General features: G+C 31.1%; 1 protein-coding gene across 1 annotated transcript; it reads right to left on the bottom strand.

Annotated features, from left to right (window-relative positions):
• Window positions 1–1919: 1919 nt before the first annotated feature.
• Window positions 1920–17956, bottom strand: LOC145313030 (carbonic anhydrase-like). Its single transcript, XM_080152268.1, has 8 exons — window positions 17856–17956; window positions 16435–16543; window positions 15007–15103; window positions 9732–9833; window positions 9104–9207; window positions 8566–8644; window positions 8130–8248; window positions 1920–2340 (listed from the first exon to the last, which is right to left on the bottom strand). The coding sequence occupies exons 1-8, from the start codon at window positions 17941–17943 to the stop codon at window positions 2241–2243; spliced, it is 798 nt and encodes a 265-aa protein (XP_080008394.1). The 5' UTR covers window positions 17944–17956; the 3' UTR covers window positions 1920–2240.
• Between the last annotated feature and the right edge of the window lie 817 nt (window positions 17957–18773).

The following is an 18773-nucleotide window of genomic DNA, read 5'->3' as shown; positions in this document are numbered from 1 at the left end:
GATGATAAGGAGAAATTAGAGAAATTAAACACAGGAAGACACAAATACCTAGATAAAGGATCAAACTCTTTGATACATGGAAATTTTATAAATTAAATATAATCATATTAACCTATCTTATAAAGTAGTGCAATTTTTTGTTTGTCGGTTAAGATCTCTGAATCAAATGAGTTCTCTATTTTAGGCAAGCTTCATATAGGTCCTGGGATAATTTTGGTTCTTTTATTCAAAGTCTTGGAATTGGTTTCCCTTCTCCTTTAAATACAGCTAATCAAAAAACTAGCGCATCCTCTAGTCCAATTATAAAAAAAGATACATGAATTTTTTTTATGAAACTTAAGATCTCGGAAACTGCTAGTCCTTAGTAATTGTACTTTCTAAGGAAGCTTTATAAATGTCATTGGGTGGTTTTAGTCTATTTTAATGTCATTCTTTATAAATATAAAGTATTATTCGAATGTACCAAATTTTTTTAAAAATTTTAATCCATTAAAATTTTGCGCCCATAGAATGTTTAAAGTGTTTCAACACTAATTTAGTTATGCAATACATGTTTATTTATTAATCTTAGAATAATCCTAGATGAAAAACCAAAGAATTCTAACCCTTCTCCATTGTATGGGAAGGTCTTGATACAGTTATAAAGATATTCTGATAAACATCTTAATTCAATAAGGACTGGTTTCTAAGCAAGACAACAATAAGGTTATGTATATTATTCATAATGGCATTTTCAATAAATTAATAAGCTACAAACGGCAGAACAGTGAGAATTCGTTTTCATTATTTGTAATAGCACAATCCAAATGAGGTATATTCAGCGCCCAAAAAATACTTAGAATTTAGTTTAATTACGTTGCGAGATATTTGTTCAGTTAAAATAGTTCCAGCGAAATGTTTGTTTATTGTGATATATAAAAAGTAAAAGACCTTAAATCACCTGTTTTATTATATTCTTAAAAAGAAGCTTTTAAAAAAAAAAACTTAAAATCATGAAGACATTCAATCGAGTTTCACTATCTTTATTTCATTAAACATAGGTATCTTAAAGGAAAAGGCAATAGACGACAAATTGGTGAACGTCCCCAAATTATGATGAATAAATTAAACCTTCTGTGGATTAAATTGTTAGTTGAAAAGTTTATACACTGCTAGTTTGAACCAAACAATCAATGTTTAAATGAAGTACCAAAAGTTATAAGCAAGGAAGAAAACCAGCAAAATTTCACTCCAATGTCCCCAACCTAACTATAATCATAATTTTTACTTTTATCGCTACGATATTATGGATAGTTATCTTTCTTGTTTTTCTAACCCATAATTTGTATTCTGAAAACCTAAAAAATATGATTTAGTATTCATGTTTTGTAATGATATGATTTATAAAATTATAACTCTTTGATAGAGTTCTTAGACTTTGCCAAGTAATTTACAAAGTAATTTAGATGTATGGGACAGAGAATATTATTTTTAAATATATTTTTTTTACAAAGAAAAATTATAAGTCACGAATGAAAGTAGTACGACAATAACTGCTTAACAAAAACAAACCAAAAACTACAGTTTTATGACTTTATATTCAAATTTAATCTTTTACACTCAAAAACACTAGTGTTATTTACACAGAAATTGATTTTCAAGATGTTTTAGACTCTATGAAGCTTAAATTTGAAATAAGTTCTCGTAATTCTATTATATAGATTTGTAAGCGTTATTTGCCTAAAGCTTACGATCTCAATAACTACTAAACCGATTGGCTTCTCTAATTTAGATACACTTTACATAAGTCCTGTATGGGTTTTATTCTTTTTATTTTAAAATTTGAAGTTACTTTTATAGTCTCTCTATTCCTTTTTGTATACAAAGCCCCTAAATGCTAGGGCCGTAGCCGATATTGAATAGTATAATAGATAAAGAAAAAATTTACACTACATATATTTTCCTTTCAGAGGTAGACAAAAATAAATATCATAATTTATCTAATAAAATTTAAGAGGGATAGGAATAGTTTAATGAAAAAAAAACAATTTACATCTACACATAAATAACAGCATAATGGATTAAATGAAACATTATTTCAAGTAAGAATTTTACTAAACTTGCAATTCTTTTAAAAATAAAATAAGAAATAAAATTTTTCTAAGTTAGTTTGCTGATGATAAATTTCTATAGGGTTCAATTTTGTTTTCAAATTTATGTGGCCTAAAAATCAATCAAATTTGTTACAGATTTTTGGAAATTTATTGTTTGAATTTTCTGATTGTTCTTCCCTTAAGTTGAGTTGGGGGTCTGAAGTTGTTTACCAAACATTTCTCATGCGCACAGCCTGTTGTCAGCTTCCTTAAAAAATAATAATATTTGAATAAAATTAAACGTTAAAATGATACATTAGTCGTTCTTCCATTATCCAGTTGAAGACTAAAGTTGGCTATTATCAAGGCCCGGCGGCATTAACTACATTCAGCATCGATGTTTACATGAGTTTCTCATTAAGCCTCATCGTCAGCCACCTAAAAAATTACAATCTCAGCCACTAAATTTCATTTCACCTTCCGAAACAGCCAAAATAATCCGCTGCTTTTTAGAAGCTACTGCTTAACCAACACTCATCTGCGCAGCTTTGACAAAGCTCTAATCACAGCTGCAACACACTGAATGGCTTCGAGAAAGCTAAATTAGGTTGGAGAAATCAGTCATAAACAGCGATTCTCAGCAACAATATGCCTAAGCCATTCTCAGCTGCAGCCAGAATCAGCCGGAGAAGCAGCTATACTCAGCCTTACACAGCCTAAATCAACCTCAGCCGCAGCCACTCCTAACCCCACTCAACCGCAACTAGCCAACCACACTTGCTAAACTGCATTAATAGTAACAAACAGCCAAACATTCATAGAAACAAGTTTTTAAAAAAGAAATGATTTTTAACCCTTAACGGTCGGGGGGGGGGGGGGGGGAGTTTTCTATCTCATTTTATGTGTGTGAAAGATAAAGAGCCCAAACTGCGTGACTTTTTAAGTATGGGTATGACACATAACTAAGAGTTGGAATTTTTGAATATCTCAATCCTGGCGAGCACAGGATTCCAGCTTACCTGGCAAGGTCATCCAGGTAAAGAGCAAAAATATTTTTTGACTTTAAAAAAGCATTTTATCTTACCAAAATACTAAAATATCCTCTAGTAGTACATCCTCATATTAAATACAGGTGTTCAAGTCAATTTCAGGTTCCAGATATAATCCTGCAGGTCCTGTTCCTCCAGGTCTTCAGAAATCTGCAAAATGCTACTGTGGCCGCAAATTTTGACTTAGAGACTTCAAATTTTAAACTTAAGCTTTTCATACATGTTTAAATAACATATTAAAATTTCATGAAGATCCGCCTTCGTTTTCCCGCCAAACGCCGACTGCGGCGGCTTGCAGCCGCCAAGTACAGCTGCTGCCGCTGAAATTTATATTTTGATATTTCTTATATAAAATTTACATAAAAATAAACATTTTCTGCAAAAACAATTTACTTCTAGCTTCAAAAGTAAGAACATTACAGCCGTTTGAAATTTTTAAGTAAAAAAGGACCTAAAAACAAAGGTTGTTAAATAAAAGGGTGAAGGAAGCGAAAATTGACTTTGACTTTCTTGAGGTCGGAAATTCCTTATCAAACAGGGGACTTGCACAAAAAGGAACTGAGATAAAAGGGGGGGGGGGGGCGTTAAACGCTCCCCTCCCTCCCGACCGATTAAGGTGCGGCAAGGGGCAAGACTGTTAAGGGTTAATGTTGCGCTTCTTAATGAACAATTTATTCCTTAAGTTTAATCAAAAACATCTAAAAAAGCACAACAGAATCCAATATAGTATACACATTACACACATGACGACAATATGTATTTCTAGTAACAAACAACCAAACTTTTATTGAAACAAGTGTATCAAAAAGGAAATAATATTCGATAAAACAATCATAGTAGATTTTTTGTGTGATTTGTAAACTGATTAGCACTTTTCTATATAAAAACTGCTGGATTTTTAATTTCTGCAGGAGTCAATCTATCCCCTATCCCTTCCCACCTAAAAAAATTATTTCCAATTTTTTACATCCTTCCCCCAATTTTTTTTTAAAGCTTGGAAGTCCTTGCCTAAACTAACCTCATAATTAATTACAAATAGCAGTTGATCGATACAAAACTCACCCTCTTTGCAGCTTAGCCCGTATTAACTATTAGTTGTCATGTTCTAATATTTCTTATTTTTGAGAATATCTATTCCTAACTTGTGTTTACATGTACTGATATTTATTGGCTTCAAATATCAAGTTTCTCTGCAATTTCTGTGCAAAAAAAGTTTTCATTTAATCCTTTTTTTTCTTCTAGTTGGATTATAAACTGTTTATTGTAAAAGTTTTCATGGAGGTATATTTCATGGAAGGAAAATTGTTTTAGATAAGGTGCAATAAAGCTGTCCTAAGTATGAACAATATTATTTTGTCAGACCTTTAGAACGGTCATTATCAAACACTCATAACTAAGAACAGTCTAGCTCTTAAGATATGTCAATTTGGTTCTTGAGACCCTTGATAAAAAATGTTTAGTACTAGATAACAAATTGGTCAAAAAAATCACTATTGAAACAATTTGTGTTGCTGGCTAAAAGTTGACTATAATTATTCTGAAATATATAATATGAGCAAAGATGGTAATACGACATTAAAAAGGAAATGTTCCTTTTAATTGGCGACCAAGCAGAGGAAAATATTCTTTTTTATTTGAATTATCCCTCTCTACAAAAGTATTGTACAATCTTGTCGTTGCACTACAATTTATAGAAACTTAAAGTAAACAAGGATGACAATATTCTATGAAAAGACCTTCTTTATCTTTGTTATTGTAAAGAATATGGAGTGATCTTTAAGTGCAACGATCCCTCCTCCAATTAGCAAACAGCTGCCTGTAAGCCCCAGGGAAATCAACCTTCTACAATTAAAAAAAATCAGCCGGATATCTAAACTGACTCAAACGGGTAATGCCTCTTTGAAAAAATATAAGCATCCAAATAGGTTTAAATTTGAGGCTTAGTTGCGGCTGACGCGCGTCTGATTTTAATATACATCAAACAACAAAATGATGAAAAAAGGGTATCCTTAAAAGTAAATCTAATTCACCTTATTGTGTATTTCTGTAACTATTGCAATTATGTTTGCAAAATAACTTAACTATAACACACATGTTTGGTTGGAGAAAGCTGGTCTTAGTATACATTCAAGACAGTCATATTTTCAAAGATAATCTACACGTAACTAACGTATATCCCACATCCCTAAATTTGTCTGTACACGAAATAAATTTACAATTTGCCGCTTGTTTACCACAACTAATTACAAAAAATAGGTCATCCAATAATTTCATATAACAACATTACATGTACTCTATTACATCATTAAATCGTACTGTTCATTGTTCAATTTGTTCTTGCTACGCTTCTTATGATTATATCCGTTTTGATAACTAATTGTGGCTGCTTCATAGGAACTATCTTGATTTTGAGTATGCATTAAGAATAATATTTGAGGTGTAATTGTACCTAATTTACAATTTCTACCCGCACATACAAACTAAATTTGTAAATGTTTTTGCAACCTAGCAAAATATTTAATTAGACAAAATGCCATCGTCAAAATTACGTTTTAAATGATTATACATCAGACAACCAAGTCTTTGGTTGCGCGCCTTTTGTCTGGAAATCCTATCTGTGCATGGTAATGAGTTTCACCTGTTTTCGGGCCAAGGCATACCCACTACTTTAACTATCAATGTCGCACTCCAGACATAGTAGCATTAGGAACCATTTTTCACGACTTTAGTTATGACGCGGTGTTTAGCAGAGAATTAAATTTATCACCTCCCAGACAACAAGCGGATGTGCTACATGTTGAGCCACGGTCGCGGATTAAAGGCAAATATTATGTGTATTGTATAAACACTATAAGCTCAAGTAAGACATTAATAACAGTAATTGCCTTGCAAATGTGTTTCTAAGTTTAGATTTGTTTGAATACATGGATTGCATATCTCACCAGTGATACAGGAATAGATAATTGGAGGATAAACAATTAGGATAATTGACATAAAAAGCCAACTAATCTGATTTTAAGTTCAAAATCCCAATATTTTTGAGGGAGCACTCCATCTTTGAGGCTTGACAAACCTTATCTTTTCTAAGCTTAAGCAAATATCAGGAAAGCTTCTATTGATTAAGAATTACACCCCTGCCTAGATTATGTTGCAATAGTATGAAAATCAGCCTTGTAAGAGTTATGTCATTTTAAAAGCACTGCCTGTCAAACTATTTTAAAATATTTGATTACTATTACATGTATAAATTTGCAAATATCAAATCAAGGCACAAATTTTTACTGTGCTGTTAGACATGAATACATAAATTTGAAGACAAAGATTTAAATATATATGTAAAAATAAGGATGGCAACATCAATAAAGACGAAGCTCTGAATCGGTAGGACAAACAAATATTAACACGTGAAGAGTGTCAGAAATAAGCAGAATATAAATTTATAAGTTTAATAAATTCGTAAATAAATTTGTTGCAAAACTGCTTAAATAGAGGATACTGTTTAACATACTTTTTTTTTGGCCTTGATTATAGAGATGCTTTCTTTACTTTTTGTAATAGGAATCAGAATTAAAAAGGAAAAATTAAAGGAAACTGCAATAAATTTGCTTGTATCTATTTCTTCCTTGGTTCTGTATTTCGCTGTAGAACCTACTAAAATGTATTTGATGCTAAGAAATAAATTAATAGCAATATTTACATCGACTACATTGTTTTAATAAAAAGTTGTCATACTGACACATCAAAAAACATTGAAGCAGTAACTATATGCACAATTACAGGGCTTGTGTGTATCGTAAACATGCCAGGAGGGAGAGGGAACATAGGGCTCATTATTACACTAGTTCCCAAAGTTTTATAATAACGTTTCTTATTCATTGGCTCAACAACTTTTGGGGCTTTTATTAAATTTTGTAGTTAATTCATTTAGTTGAGTTTTAAACACTATAAGTAAACTACAGAAGTTGTAATTTGTGTACAATTATTGGGGATGTACAAAATTTATCGACCTTTTTCTTATCCCTTTATATACCTAAATTACATTTCTTCCTGTATAATTGCATTGCATATGTTTGTTAAAAGTTATTACATGTTATTACCTCCAAACAAACATTAACAAAATTAGCTGCAATTATGGTTATTAAAAGCTGCGTCCCTAGCATTGAATAGCTTTTGGCTGATTTTCAACCAATTGAAAGTCTGCACAGGGTCCACGGGGTGGGGACATACAGTTATTTAAACCCTTCCCCCTCTACTGTTTTACTTTAATAACACAATTACACTTATACATCCAACTACTTGTATTTGAAACATACATTAAAAAGTTTAGCTGCAATTACATTTATTTATTGCTACGTTTTGTGCATTTAACGTTCAGTTTTGTTAAAAAAATTGAATTATTAGCAAATCATAATTGGAACAAATTGTTATAACCTAAAATTAACATGAAAAATATAATCATTATACTCATAATCTGAGGAAAAAACTCTTTCAATATTTTTTTGTTTCTGTAAATTTACCCATCTATGACTAAGATTGAGAAATAACAGTTCTTTAGGAAAAAATCTGATTTACAAGGATGACACAATCCTTAAGTAAAGTAGCAAAGAATAAGCCGAAGTAAAAAATCAGGTAGTTTAAATAAGTATTGAAATAGTATGTATTATGTTTGTCCAATAAGAACTGCAAAACAACTTAACCGAAGATTTTAAGCCATATTGTAAAAAATTAGTTATTCAGCTAAAGATCTTTTCTCTACTTTTTTAATCAAACACACTAATTTCGATTTAGAATATAATAATGGAAATAGGAAGTACGTGGATATTATGACAGGGGAAACTTGTCGTCAATTTCTTGCTAATAAGGACTTCGTCAGTTTTTCCATCCAGTAGGAGGGGAGGAGACAGGGTGGATGGGAGAAATTTTAGCCAGCTGCAAGTATTCCTTTATCAGAGTACATGAAAAACTGTTGTAACATCCACGTAATAATATATCAATTGGTATAATTTACCTCATTTCTTGTATTTGAGCCGGGGATAGTTCAATGGGAGTACAAAACAGGATCCATGTGACGCTCTCAAAGAGAGGGGGTGTGGTCAAGGATCCAGGATAAGTGTAGTAATTTCTATTCTGGAATAAAAATTACATATTAACACTGGAAAAAATGTAATTGCCTTTAGAAATAGACAATTAAAACAATAATATAATTAAATAAATTATAAAGAAACAGTAAAATATACCATACTTTTTTCCTATTAAACAAGGGAGGTATAATGCATGGGGCTCTAACACTGTGTGATCAAACATGCGGTAATATGTCCAATACAACCTAATCTAACCTTGCCTAAAGTAATGTACAAACAAACGAAAAACTACGAGGGCTTTCTTTATTTAGTAAAATTTGAAATTCATCGTAATATTTTATAAATGTTCAATTATTATTTTACCTGTGGAAGTAACAAACTAGGATCAAAGTTTTCTTCAAGAATGTGTGTTGATCCACTATCATGAACATTCTTAAGGGATCTAGGTACATACAATTATTGTTATTTAATTATCAAAGTTTATGAAATTGTTGAATAATTATAAAATGCAGGGAGTCCTAATAAAATTTCAATATGCTAATGTTATTTCCTTTTAACATAACTGTAAAACAAAATTCTGCATTATATCAAACGCCAGGTTAGGTTAGGATTAGCATAGACGTCCAAGGGGGGGGGGGGGTAATGGAGCGATTACCCCCCCCCTTCAAAAATTTTTACCCCCCCCCCAAAAAAAAAAAAAAGCTTCGACGTCTATGAGGATTAGGTTAGGTTAGGTAATTTGTGAGATATATTGTTAGTTTAGCTTAGTTCCGTGCAGTGGTTAGACCCTAGTAAGAAATCGACCCATGCAGTGGCTAAAGGCTTGGGTGCAATCCAATGTAGATAGAATTACATGGAACCAAATATAAGGTATAAGTAATTGATTGAAAGTTTAACATACTTGGCAATAACATTAAAATGTGGATGTTCTCTTCCAGTCTTGACTAGGATACCAAGAACAGCTAATCCATCAGGTTTATCAATAGCCTCTCCAGGATTAGGATACTTAACAGATATTATATTATTAGTTATCAGTGGCAATGTCTATTAAAAATATGATTTTTTATATCTTTCACTTCAGAAATGTTCCTTGATTGAAGGGTGGAGAGAAAATATGTTAATTTTAATGGAGGCGGTGGTGACTTGGTGCCAAAATCCCTGTCAAAAGCCAGAAAAATCTTTTTAGGTGATAGTACATAAAAACATAAAATACATACAGGAATAGAATTTAAAGAATGTAGATCTAAAATGTCAATTATTTAAAAGATTCTATTTTTTTAAACAAAATGTATACAACTTTTTATATTTATATTATAGTACATTTTTATTACTGGAGGCATCATTCATATCTCGGAAACTTTGAATAGTCTTTGTTTTATAATGAAAAAAGCACATAAATAAGAAAAAGGCTGTTCTATTAACAAACTAGCAAATATCTGTGAACATTCTAAGCTGTTTTGAAGATCTTAAGAGACACAGAAAAAAACACAATGGATAAATTCAACTTTTAAACTTTTCTATAGACTCACCTTAGAATTGTAATGAACTATATGAATTTCAGCATCAAAAGCATGACCATTGAGTGTGTGTTCACTTCCAAATCCAGGTTCTGATCCCCAATGAGCATGCATCTAGAAATATATATAATTAAACACTACTATTATCCAGAGCTGGATCTTTAAATGTGTAGCCGTTGGCGTGGCTGTAGCCGTGGCCGTAGTCATGGCTGTGGCTTTAGCAACGCTTTAGCGACACTAACGGACTGTGGTCACTTTTAGCGTGGTTAACCACGCTACGACTACGACCACGCGTTGCCAATATGATTTAAAGATCGCATTTTTTTTTGTGGCCACGGCAACGCGTGGTTAATAAGATTTAAAGATCGCTATTAGGTTGGTGGCTGTAACTCTGACCACGACTACGGCAACGGCTACGCTTTTAAAGATCCAGCTCAGAGAGAGAAGGAACAAGGGGCTGTTTATTACACTAGTCTTCAAAGTTTTTTAAAAATATTTTCTTATTCGTTGGCTTAACAACTTTAGGGACTTCAGTGAATTTTGTTGGTTGTCCTATTAAGTTGAGTGTTCAAACGTTTAAACCACTAATTTTAATTGCTAGAAGAGGTAATTTCATGGATCATCATTGGGGATGTACCTTGTACATCAATTTATCGACCACTATTTAGTAAAAGCTATTTAAGTAAATTAAACAAAGACAGTTATATCCAAAAGAAATGCACCAATAACATAGATGAAACAATGAACATTAGAATACAATACAGTAAAATTTAAAAAAAAGATTGTAAATCTATTAATTTCAATTATTACAATTTTAACAAGAAATTCTTACAAATTTTCAATACATTAACATAATAATACGAAAAGTTAAAGAATAGTTGAAATCTTTTCTACCTTCAATTACATTTCAAATGCATGTTTAATGTACAATAGATGCAAATGAAATGGAAACAAATATTTAAAAAATCACGGGAATGGTATTTTTGTAATGCAAAAGCACTCACCTGGCAATATCTCAATTTATCTATTGAGACATGACCTAATGCATTCTTAATTGCAAAGGTAGATTTTTTACAAACAAAAAAATCAAATTTAATCAATTTGAATTTTTGTATTTTTTAGGAATTCAAAAAAGAATAATATGTGTATTTTGAAGAATTTTTATCTAATAAAAACATATTTTATTGTAATTCAAGTTTTAAAGCTTATACAGCATATAAAAAATAACGCAATACAATACAAATGACCAATACAAACACTAAAACACCAATGGCAGGCAAATATACATTTTAATTATCAAATGGTAGGCCATTATAAATGATAAACAGACATAGTTTTTTTGGTAATTCAAGTATTATTTGCAGTAGTTTTTTTGGACACCCTGTATTGTGAAATGTAAGTAAATTAAATCTTTAGAACTACTATTCTTCACGTTTTCCAGAGCATTTTTGCATTCTTTGACACAAACTTTTAACTGGGAGGGAAAATTGAGTGCACATTTTAAACATCTCTTAGATTTCCTCTAGAATTAAAGGAATATTTAAAAGTGGTTTTCGGTAGTAAGAGTAAATCATTAATACATTAATCAATAGATCCATCTCTTCTTAAGGGGTTTCCTTTCCCACTTCTTCTCTCATGCCTGATTTTAAGACGTCACATGGCTAATTTTTTCGGACACTTTGTTGAATTGTTAGATTTTATTAAGACATTAAATCTTGATCAGCTTTCATTTTTTTTATTATATTTCTTTCCTTCTAAACAATAAATCTATTCCTAGCATCCCTGGTATTTCTAGTGCAAATGGTTTTTCCCCCACACGTGAGAACTTGTAATGCATGTGTACTAAACCTCTAGTGAAAAACTATAGTCGACTTTTGGTTGAGAGAAAATTTGTACCTTGATGTTTGAGGTTTGATATTGTCTTGTTTTTATTTTATATCATAATTTATAGAATTTGTTTTTAATTTAGGAATAACAAAAACACTCAAAATCATAAATTGTGTACGAGTAGTTTTTGACAGGGTTCAAACTTTGAAGATTCAAATAAATTTAAATGTGTTTTTTTGCCATGCAATACAGATTGCATTGCAAAAAAATGCTTTTAAGAACACATTCGTTTCACATATTGTACTTTAAAGCAATTTGGGTTACTTTTTCTATACGTCTTTATTTAGTGAATTTGATTGTAGGAAGATATCAACTTGTTACGTAGCAATTAAGTAGCAGTTTTAAAAACCTATTAATCAGTCTAACTCTAAACTATATAAATTTTAGTAAAGATAGATATATTCTTAATATTGAGAATTCTTGATTTTGTTTTTTTAAAACCATTTTCTAACATTGACTTCATATAATTCAAATCAGAAATGATAGGCCAGTATCCATTTTACCCCTATATGACGAAATACTCTAGTTATAAAGAAGCTTTCCTTATTTTATGTTAGGAAAATAAATATATGATGTAAATATGAAATGAAAAGTTTGAAAGCTTTTATATATTGCGGAAATAAAGTTGATTCTATCTCTGACCTTCACATATATAAAAGTGTTTGTTTGACTTTGGCAAAGTGTTTGAAACATATATTTTTGCAACTGTAAAATAAAATATTTTTCAATTTACACGAACTTTATAAAGTATATTTTACTTCTGAATTTTATTTGATTGTAAATAATTTTTTATGAACTTTATTGTATTGGCTGCGTCCCTAGCCTTTAAAAATTTGCCTCTGAAAATAATAATGATGACAAGACAAAAACTCTGTATAAAGGTCTTGGCCCATCAACAAATGTATAAGTATAGATATTTAATCCAGATAACTGTCAAGATCCAGTGTTGGGGACCTTTATCGTCTGCTACAAAATTGCTTTTTTTTTTTTTGTAGTGACTTGGCTAAGTTTATATTTACAATTCTATTGGCTGATATTCAAAGACCCAATTGAAAGTCGTCACAGGGTCCACAGGGTGGGGACATACAGTTATTTAACTACTTCCCACTCTATTGTTTTATTTTAATGGCCAATCACCTAGGAAATAACTGAAACATATAACCCTTTAATTAGTTGTTTTGTTAAGATTTGTAAAAGTAGTTACCGAGATCGTACTGTACATACATAGACACACAACTACTTAATAGTATTGTATTTTTTCTGTCCTGACTGTACATAGAAAAACATCCAAATACTTTTGTGACGTATATTTTCTGTCTTTTTCGCAGTGTAGTATTTTTACTTTGAAAAAAACTTTGGTCAAAGTAAACAAAAAAAAAATATATTTCCTAGTTCCTACTTCATTTTAAAATATTTATTAAGAAACAAGGTATCATTCAAATATGTCACAAAGTTACACCTCCTCGACACTTTTAATCTACATTCGAATATTTAATATTTATACATATCATTTACTCTTAATTTAATATTTTGCATTTTTAAAAGCGCATCTTTAAGGACTTTTGGATAAAGTAACCATAGGTTTTAGGCAGTAATTTCTAAAGTTAAATTAATTTTTTTTTGGAGGGGGGGTGTCCCGAAGGGGTCAAAAAGGCATATTCTAAACTATATTTGTAGACCGCGACACAAACGTAAATTCAGTCTACTAGAAAATTCTTTCGACCCAGGAAAACAAATACTCTACACAAAAAAACGCACCGGCTGTAAAAATTGTGCTACTAATTTGTTGACAAATTAAATTGACAGCTTTTTAAAGTTAATCTTTTTGAGTTATTTAAACATAATTGTTTAACTTGAACTTTAGATATGATATTTTAGGCTTTTTAGTAAATAATAACAATATATTGAATTTATACGTTTTCTTTAATATTTAAGTAAAATTCTACTCTTCAAATCACTTAGAAAGTCCCCTCGGGGTTAACAAAACTGGTTTTAATCTAATAGTTATCATTTATTATCAGCGGAAAGCCTTTTATAATGAAAGCGATAAATATTTATTTGACACCCTTTTTTTCTTAAATCATTTTTTACTTTTTACTTAAAAAGGCATAGCTTCCTTTTCAAGCAACTGTCTTTTGATAATTAACCCATGATTTAAAAATTCATTTCAATACATATATAGTAAGACGAGTGAAATCCTTCTTTGGATATTATCATCCTTGTTCTTTCCCTAAAATGAATTGCAGAGTTGATTATTAATATGAAGGGACTCTAAAACTAATTTTCCATTGTCAAATGCAATCTGTGCTTCTATGCACTTTTATAATGAATACCATCTCTACAAGTTTTATTTTTCATCTATATCCTCCTTGGCTTTTATATACGTTCATGATATTAATTTTTACTCATTGCTTATCTTTTCTTAGTATTCTATTGTCTGTCTTTTTGAAGCTCTTTTAAGCTCTATAAAAACTGAAGTCATACGATATAAATGACCAATGATAGGCCAATACACAGACTAGATTACCAACAACAGGCCAGTATACATTATAATTGACCAACAGTGGGCCAGTATACATTTTAGTTGACCAATGGCAGACCTGTATACATTTTAATAGACCAATATTTCCAGTATGACGTCGTTTTTTAGGCACTATAAAAAGCTTCTCTTTTTTCCTTAAATTTTCCTTATACAATGGTTAAACATTTTCTTGTTAATGAATATTTTTGTTCGATTGATTCTTTGGAACTTTGATTCTTTTAAACCCCCATCCCTTCTACCCCTTATCTTTACACCAAAACCATTTGTACAGTAAAGAACTATGATAAAGAAGGGATAACCATTTTCATTATAATACATTTAACTGTTTCTTTATATTTTTGAGCACTTTTTCATTATTTTGTTGTTTCTTTACTTTAAAATAACCTATATTTTTTAAAAATATGTATCTGATTTTACTATAAATATATGAAATATGGTTAATTTTGTGCAGGTTGACAAGGATTAGATGTGATTTAATCGAAATATATTCCTACAAATTGAGCTGTGTGTTTTTCCTTGGATAGTCTCTTTTCAACAACGTTGCCGTGTATCATTCCATTTTTGTTCGATGTTAAATTGGTTTAAATTAACTTCTGTCAATGATAATTTACAAAACTTTAACTTTTTCCATCTTTGCATTTTGAAAGTTTGCGCTAATTTGAAACAATTAATCTGCCAATTCAAGTCTTTGCACAAATTTCAAAAATGCAATTATTTATTTTTAGATTATTGATTAGGATTAAACTTGCTTGTAAAGTTATTTTGTATTTTTTTTTTTTTTTTACATCAAAATTAATTAGTATAATAAGAACATTTTAATATATTTCAAATTTGTTGTTTGAAATAGAATAACCTTACCTGAAATCCATGAAACGTTCCTCGCAAAGGTCCTCCAATGAGTCTGGTGTCCTTTGGCCACAAATGGAGCTGCCAGCTGGCTCCAGTATTCTCCAATCTAAAACAAAACTTATAAAGTTGTGTAAACCTTCTTCTTTGTCAAATAAATGAAACCTAAGCAAGATTTGATTTGATCACGAATGTTAAATGTTAATATTGTAATATAGTTTATTGTTCTTTTTATCTGAAATATTGGGAAAACTTTTCCTTTAAAAAATATGACTAAAATATAGATCTAGAGTTTATAATAAAAAAGATTTTCATGTTTTTCTTCTACTAATTAAAGGTTTTAGGTTAATACAAATATTTATGCAAAAATAATGAACCATTTTGTCAACAATGCCAATTAAAAATTGTTTTTATTCCTGTAAAATTTAAAGGTCTAGAAAAGTTAATTTGGAAAAATACATATAATCTTCAGTGGAGTATTGAAAACCAACCCTTCTATCTTCATATTTCATTTTATATATTTTCTTGGTAGGTAAGGTGAACAAACAGGGATCAAATGGATAGGACAATGACCAATAAATTGATGTGCATACCCAATGATGATACACAATATTATTCGTAGATTATAATTAGTGATTGAAATGTTTGGACAATCAACTTTACGAGCCAACAAATCAAAAATTATAACAGTCCCCAAAGTTGTAAAGCTAGAAAAATAAAACTTTATTATAAAACTTTGGGGGCTAATGTGATAGACAGACCATTGACCCCTCTTTCTCTAATTCATAACACACTCCCATCTTTAGAATTCATTTTGTATTTCACGATTGGATGTTTGTAAACTAAAGAGGTTATAGAACAATAAAAAAATGTAGGGGGAGGAATGGGAGGCCCATTTGCCAAAAAAGTAATCTATCCTTTGATTTTGTTTTTAAATTTGCAATTCACGGCTTGTTAAAGTTAATCCTTCAGACAAGAATAGGTTTATACAAAATCGCAAAGATGTATTCAAAATTAATAAATAGTTTTCCCTTTTAAAGTAGTAAAAATATAATTCACATAGATAAAGTAGAAGCTCCATCGAACGGATTAAAGGGACAGAAAACAGTCTAAAACCATACCATTGTTTATTTTTTTCTGTACTATTAGAATCTCTACTTAAATAGAAGACTCGGTTCAGGGGATAGCGAGATCCTTTGCTACAGACAAAAAAAAGCTTGCTACCTTACATAATAGAAAGATAAAGACACATTTATGTATATTATACTTTGCCTAATAATAGTATAATATTCACATCATTGTAGAAACATTTTAGTAATAATCATCTATTTATCCGTTCATCAAAATATTTTTGTTTTTAAAATTTTTAAGTATTTTTAAGATTATCATTAATAGAATTTTAAAGAATGTACTTTGAGAAAAAGGTTTTTTAAAACTTACTTGTATTCTTCGCCAGGGCCATACGAGGTGTCCACAGGTTGCAGGTTTGAGTCCTCTTGTGTCTCTGAATCTATCACATCTATGGGAGATTGTCTGCAACCAGATTCCGCTAAAAGGGATATACATTTGCCTATTTTAGTTCATATTTTGCATAGCATAGCTACCAAAGTGTTTGTGTCTGTCCCAGGGGCGTCGAAGCTTTTTATTTTGGGGGGGGTAAAATTTTTTTAAGGGCAGGGTAATTCGGTTTTGGGGGGGGTAAAATGGCGCGCGAAGCTCGCCGCAAATTTTTTTTACCCCCCCCAAAATTTTTACCCCAGGGGTAAAATTTGCTTGGGGGGGGTAATTACCCCCTCTGAAATCTGTTGGCAGGGGTAAAATTTGTTTACCCCCCCCAAAATTTACCCCCGGGGTAAAATTTTTGGGGGGGGTAATTTAAATTTTATCAAAAATTTAGTATTAAAAAGGCGCGCGAAGCGCGCAAAAATTTTTTTTGTTAGAGATTTTCTATTTTGGGGGGAGTAAATACCCCCCCAAAATTGTTTGGGGGGGGGGGTTGTTAGAGATTTTCTATTTTGGGGGGAGTATTTACCCCCCCCAAAATTGTTTGGGGGGGGTAAATACCCCCTCCTAAATGGTTGGGGGTGCCTACGGCACCCCCAGGGTAGGGGTAAATTTTAAATGGGGGGGGGGTAAAATGAAAAAAATTCGTTTGGGGGGGGTAATCGCCCCATTACCCCCCCCCCCCTTGGACGTCTATGGTCTGTCCTTCTGTTATTATTGTTAATGTGGCCCGATTTTTATTCGAGTTCAAGATAATTTACTTTCTCGTATTCATTCGAATCCGGTGGACAGGAACCGGTTCTCAGCAATACGAAAAAACTATGTCTAGCATCGAATTATATCCAGTTTTCTACGAATATAGAAATGTACAATCATAAGATTAAAACCAGTTTTTTTAGCCGGTGCCTCCGGCACCTCGGGGCTAAAAAAACTACTTTTAATCTTATAATTGTACATTCTATATCCGCGGAAAGCCGTTTATAATACGATGCGAGAAATAACTATTCCCGTATTCATTGGAAACCGATAAATATCTGGTGGATCGTATTATTTCCAGTTTTCTACGAATATAAAAATGTCCAATCATAACAAACATCATTTTTTGCCCATGCCTTCGGCCTCTCGGGGCTAAAAAAACTGGTTTTAATTGTATATTTTATATCCGCGGAAAACTGTTTATAATATGATGCGAGAAATAACTATTCCTTCACTTCCCAATCACTTTTCTTCTTTTCTCTTTTACTATTTTCTTTCCCTTCTTCCTTTCTATTTATTAATGTAATAACTTTTCATTTCAAACTTCTTAGCTACTATTGGAAGCAATCGTCCTTGTTTTGCATGTGATTATAAAATATCACCTATTGGAAAGAATTTGCCCCAACTGCTTGGTCCATTATTAGGACCATAGCCCCATTTGAAAAATTTATTTATAAAATCTAACGCCATTCTATATATTAGGAAATCTACAATGTCAAATACAATATTACAAACAGACAATACATTGGTTACATACCCAATGATGATAAACAAAATTACACTTCTTCTATAGATTATAATTATTGGTAGAAAAGTTTGGACACTGTTAATTTATCAGATTTGACAAAAATACCCAAAGTTTTGAAGCCTAAAAAACATATTTATAAATCTTTGGGTATTAATACAATTTAAAGGCCATTGTCCCCTTCCTCACAGCTTATAACTCAACACTTATTAGTTTATTTAAGAAAACTAGTCTTTGAAAGGTCGTTGAATTATTATAGGTATAATAGAATTACTTATTCTTTAATAATTTTGCAACAAAAAGAAACATTACTACAGAAACAACAATATGTAAAAATACAAATAATTATAAGAAAAAGGGTGTAAAACACTAGAAAATGTTTTGCTTTCACCACCGCGATGTAATGTATGACTGTACTGCGAGATTTAAACGGTAAACTGACACACACAAACACACACACACACACACAGGTAAAGTGTACTGACCGACAGCACAAAAAGGTAAAAATACAAATAGAATAATTCCTAAAAATATGTGTTCTTTTTAGTGTTCAATCAAAGCTACGGAGTAAATGCATTTACAAATATCATATAGGAAAAATTTACTTTTTGATTAATTCAATGGATTTAGGATACACTGATATATTGCAAGGGAAAATTTTTCGTCATTTATTGGTCAGTTCGTTCATCCAGTAGGAGTGGCGGAAATGGGGGGGTATTGTTATTTTATCCAGCTGCGGGAATCACCTTATCTGAGTGCATAAAAATCTTGTGCA

The sequence above is a fragment of the Acartia tonsa genome, chromosome 1 (genome assembly GCF_053477335.1).
Source record: "Acartia tonsa isolate MP-2025a chromosome 1, ASM5347733v1, whole genome shotgun sequence".
Taxonomy (NCBI): domain Eukaryota; kingdom Metazoa; phylum Arthropoda; class Copepoda; order Calanoida; family Acartiidae; genus Acartia; species Acartia tonsa.
This window is presented reverse-complemented; position numbering and strand designations above follow the sequence as displayed.

What these genes read in the sequence shown, in the direction of transcription:
- LOC145313030 (XM_080152268.1), bottom strand. Translation starts at nt 17,943, where the DNA reads ATGGCGTTAGATTTTATAAATAAATTTTTCAAATGGGGCTATGGTCCT. An exon ending in GGCCCTGGCGAAGAATACAA is followed by an intron (nt 15,104 to 16,434) that starts GTAAGTTTTAAA and finishes GTTTTGTTTTAG; the next exon opens with ATTGGAGAATACTGGAGCCA. An exon ending in CTAGTTTGTTACTTCCACAG is followed by an intron (nt 8,249 to 8,565) that starts GTAAAATAATAA and finishes TTTTTATTCCAG; the next exon opens with AATAGAAATTACTACACTTA.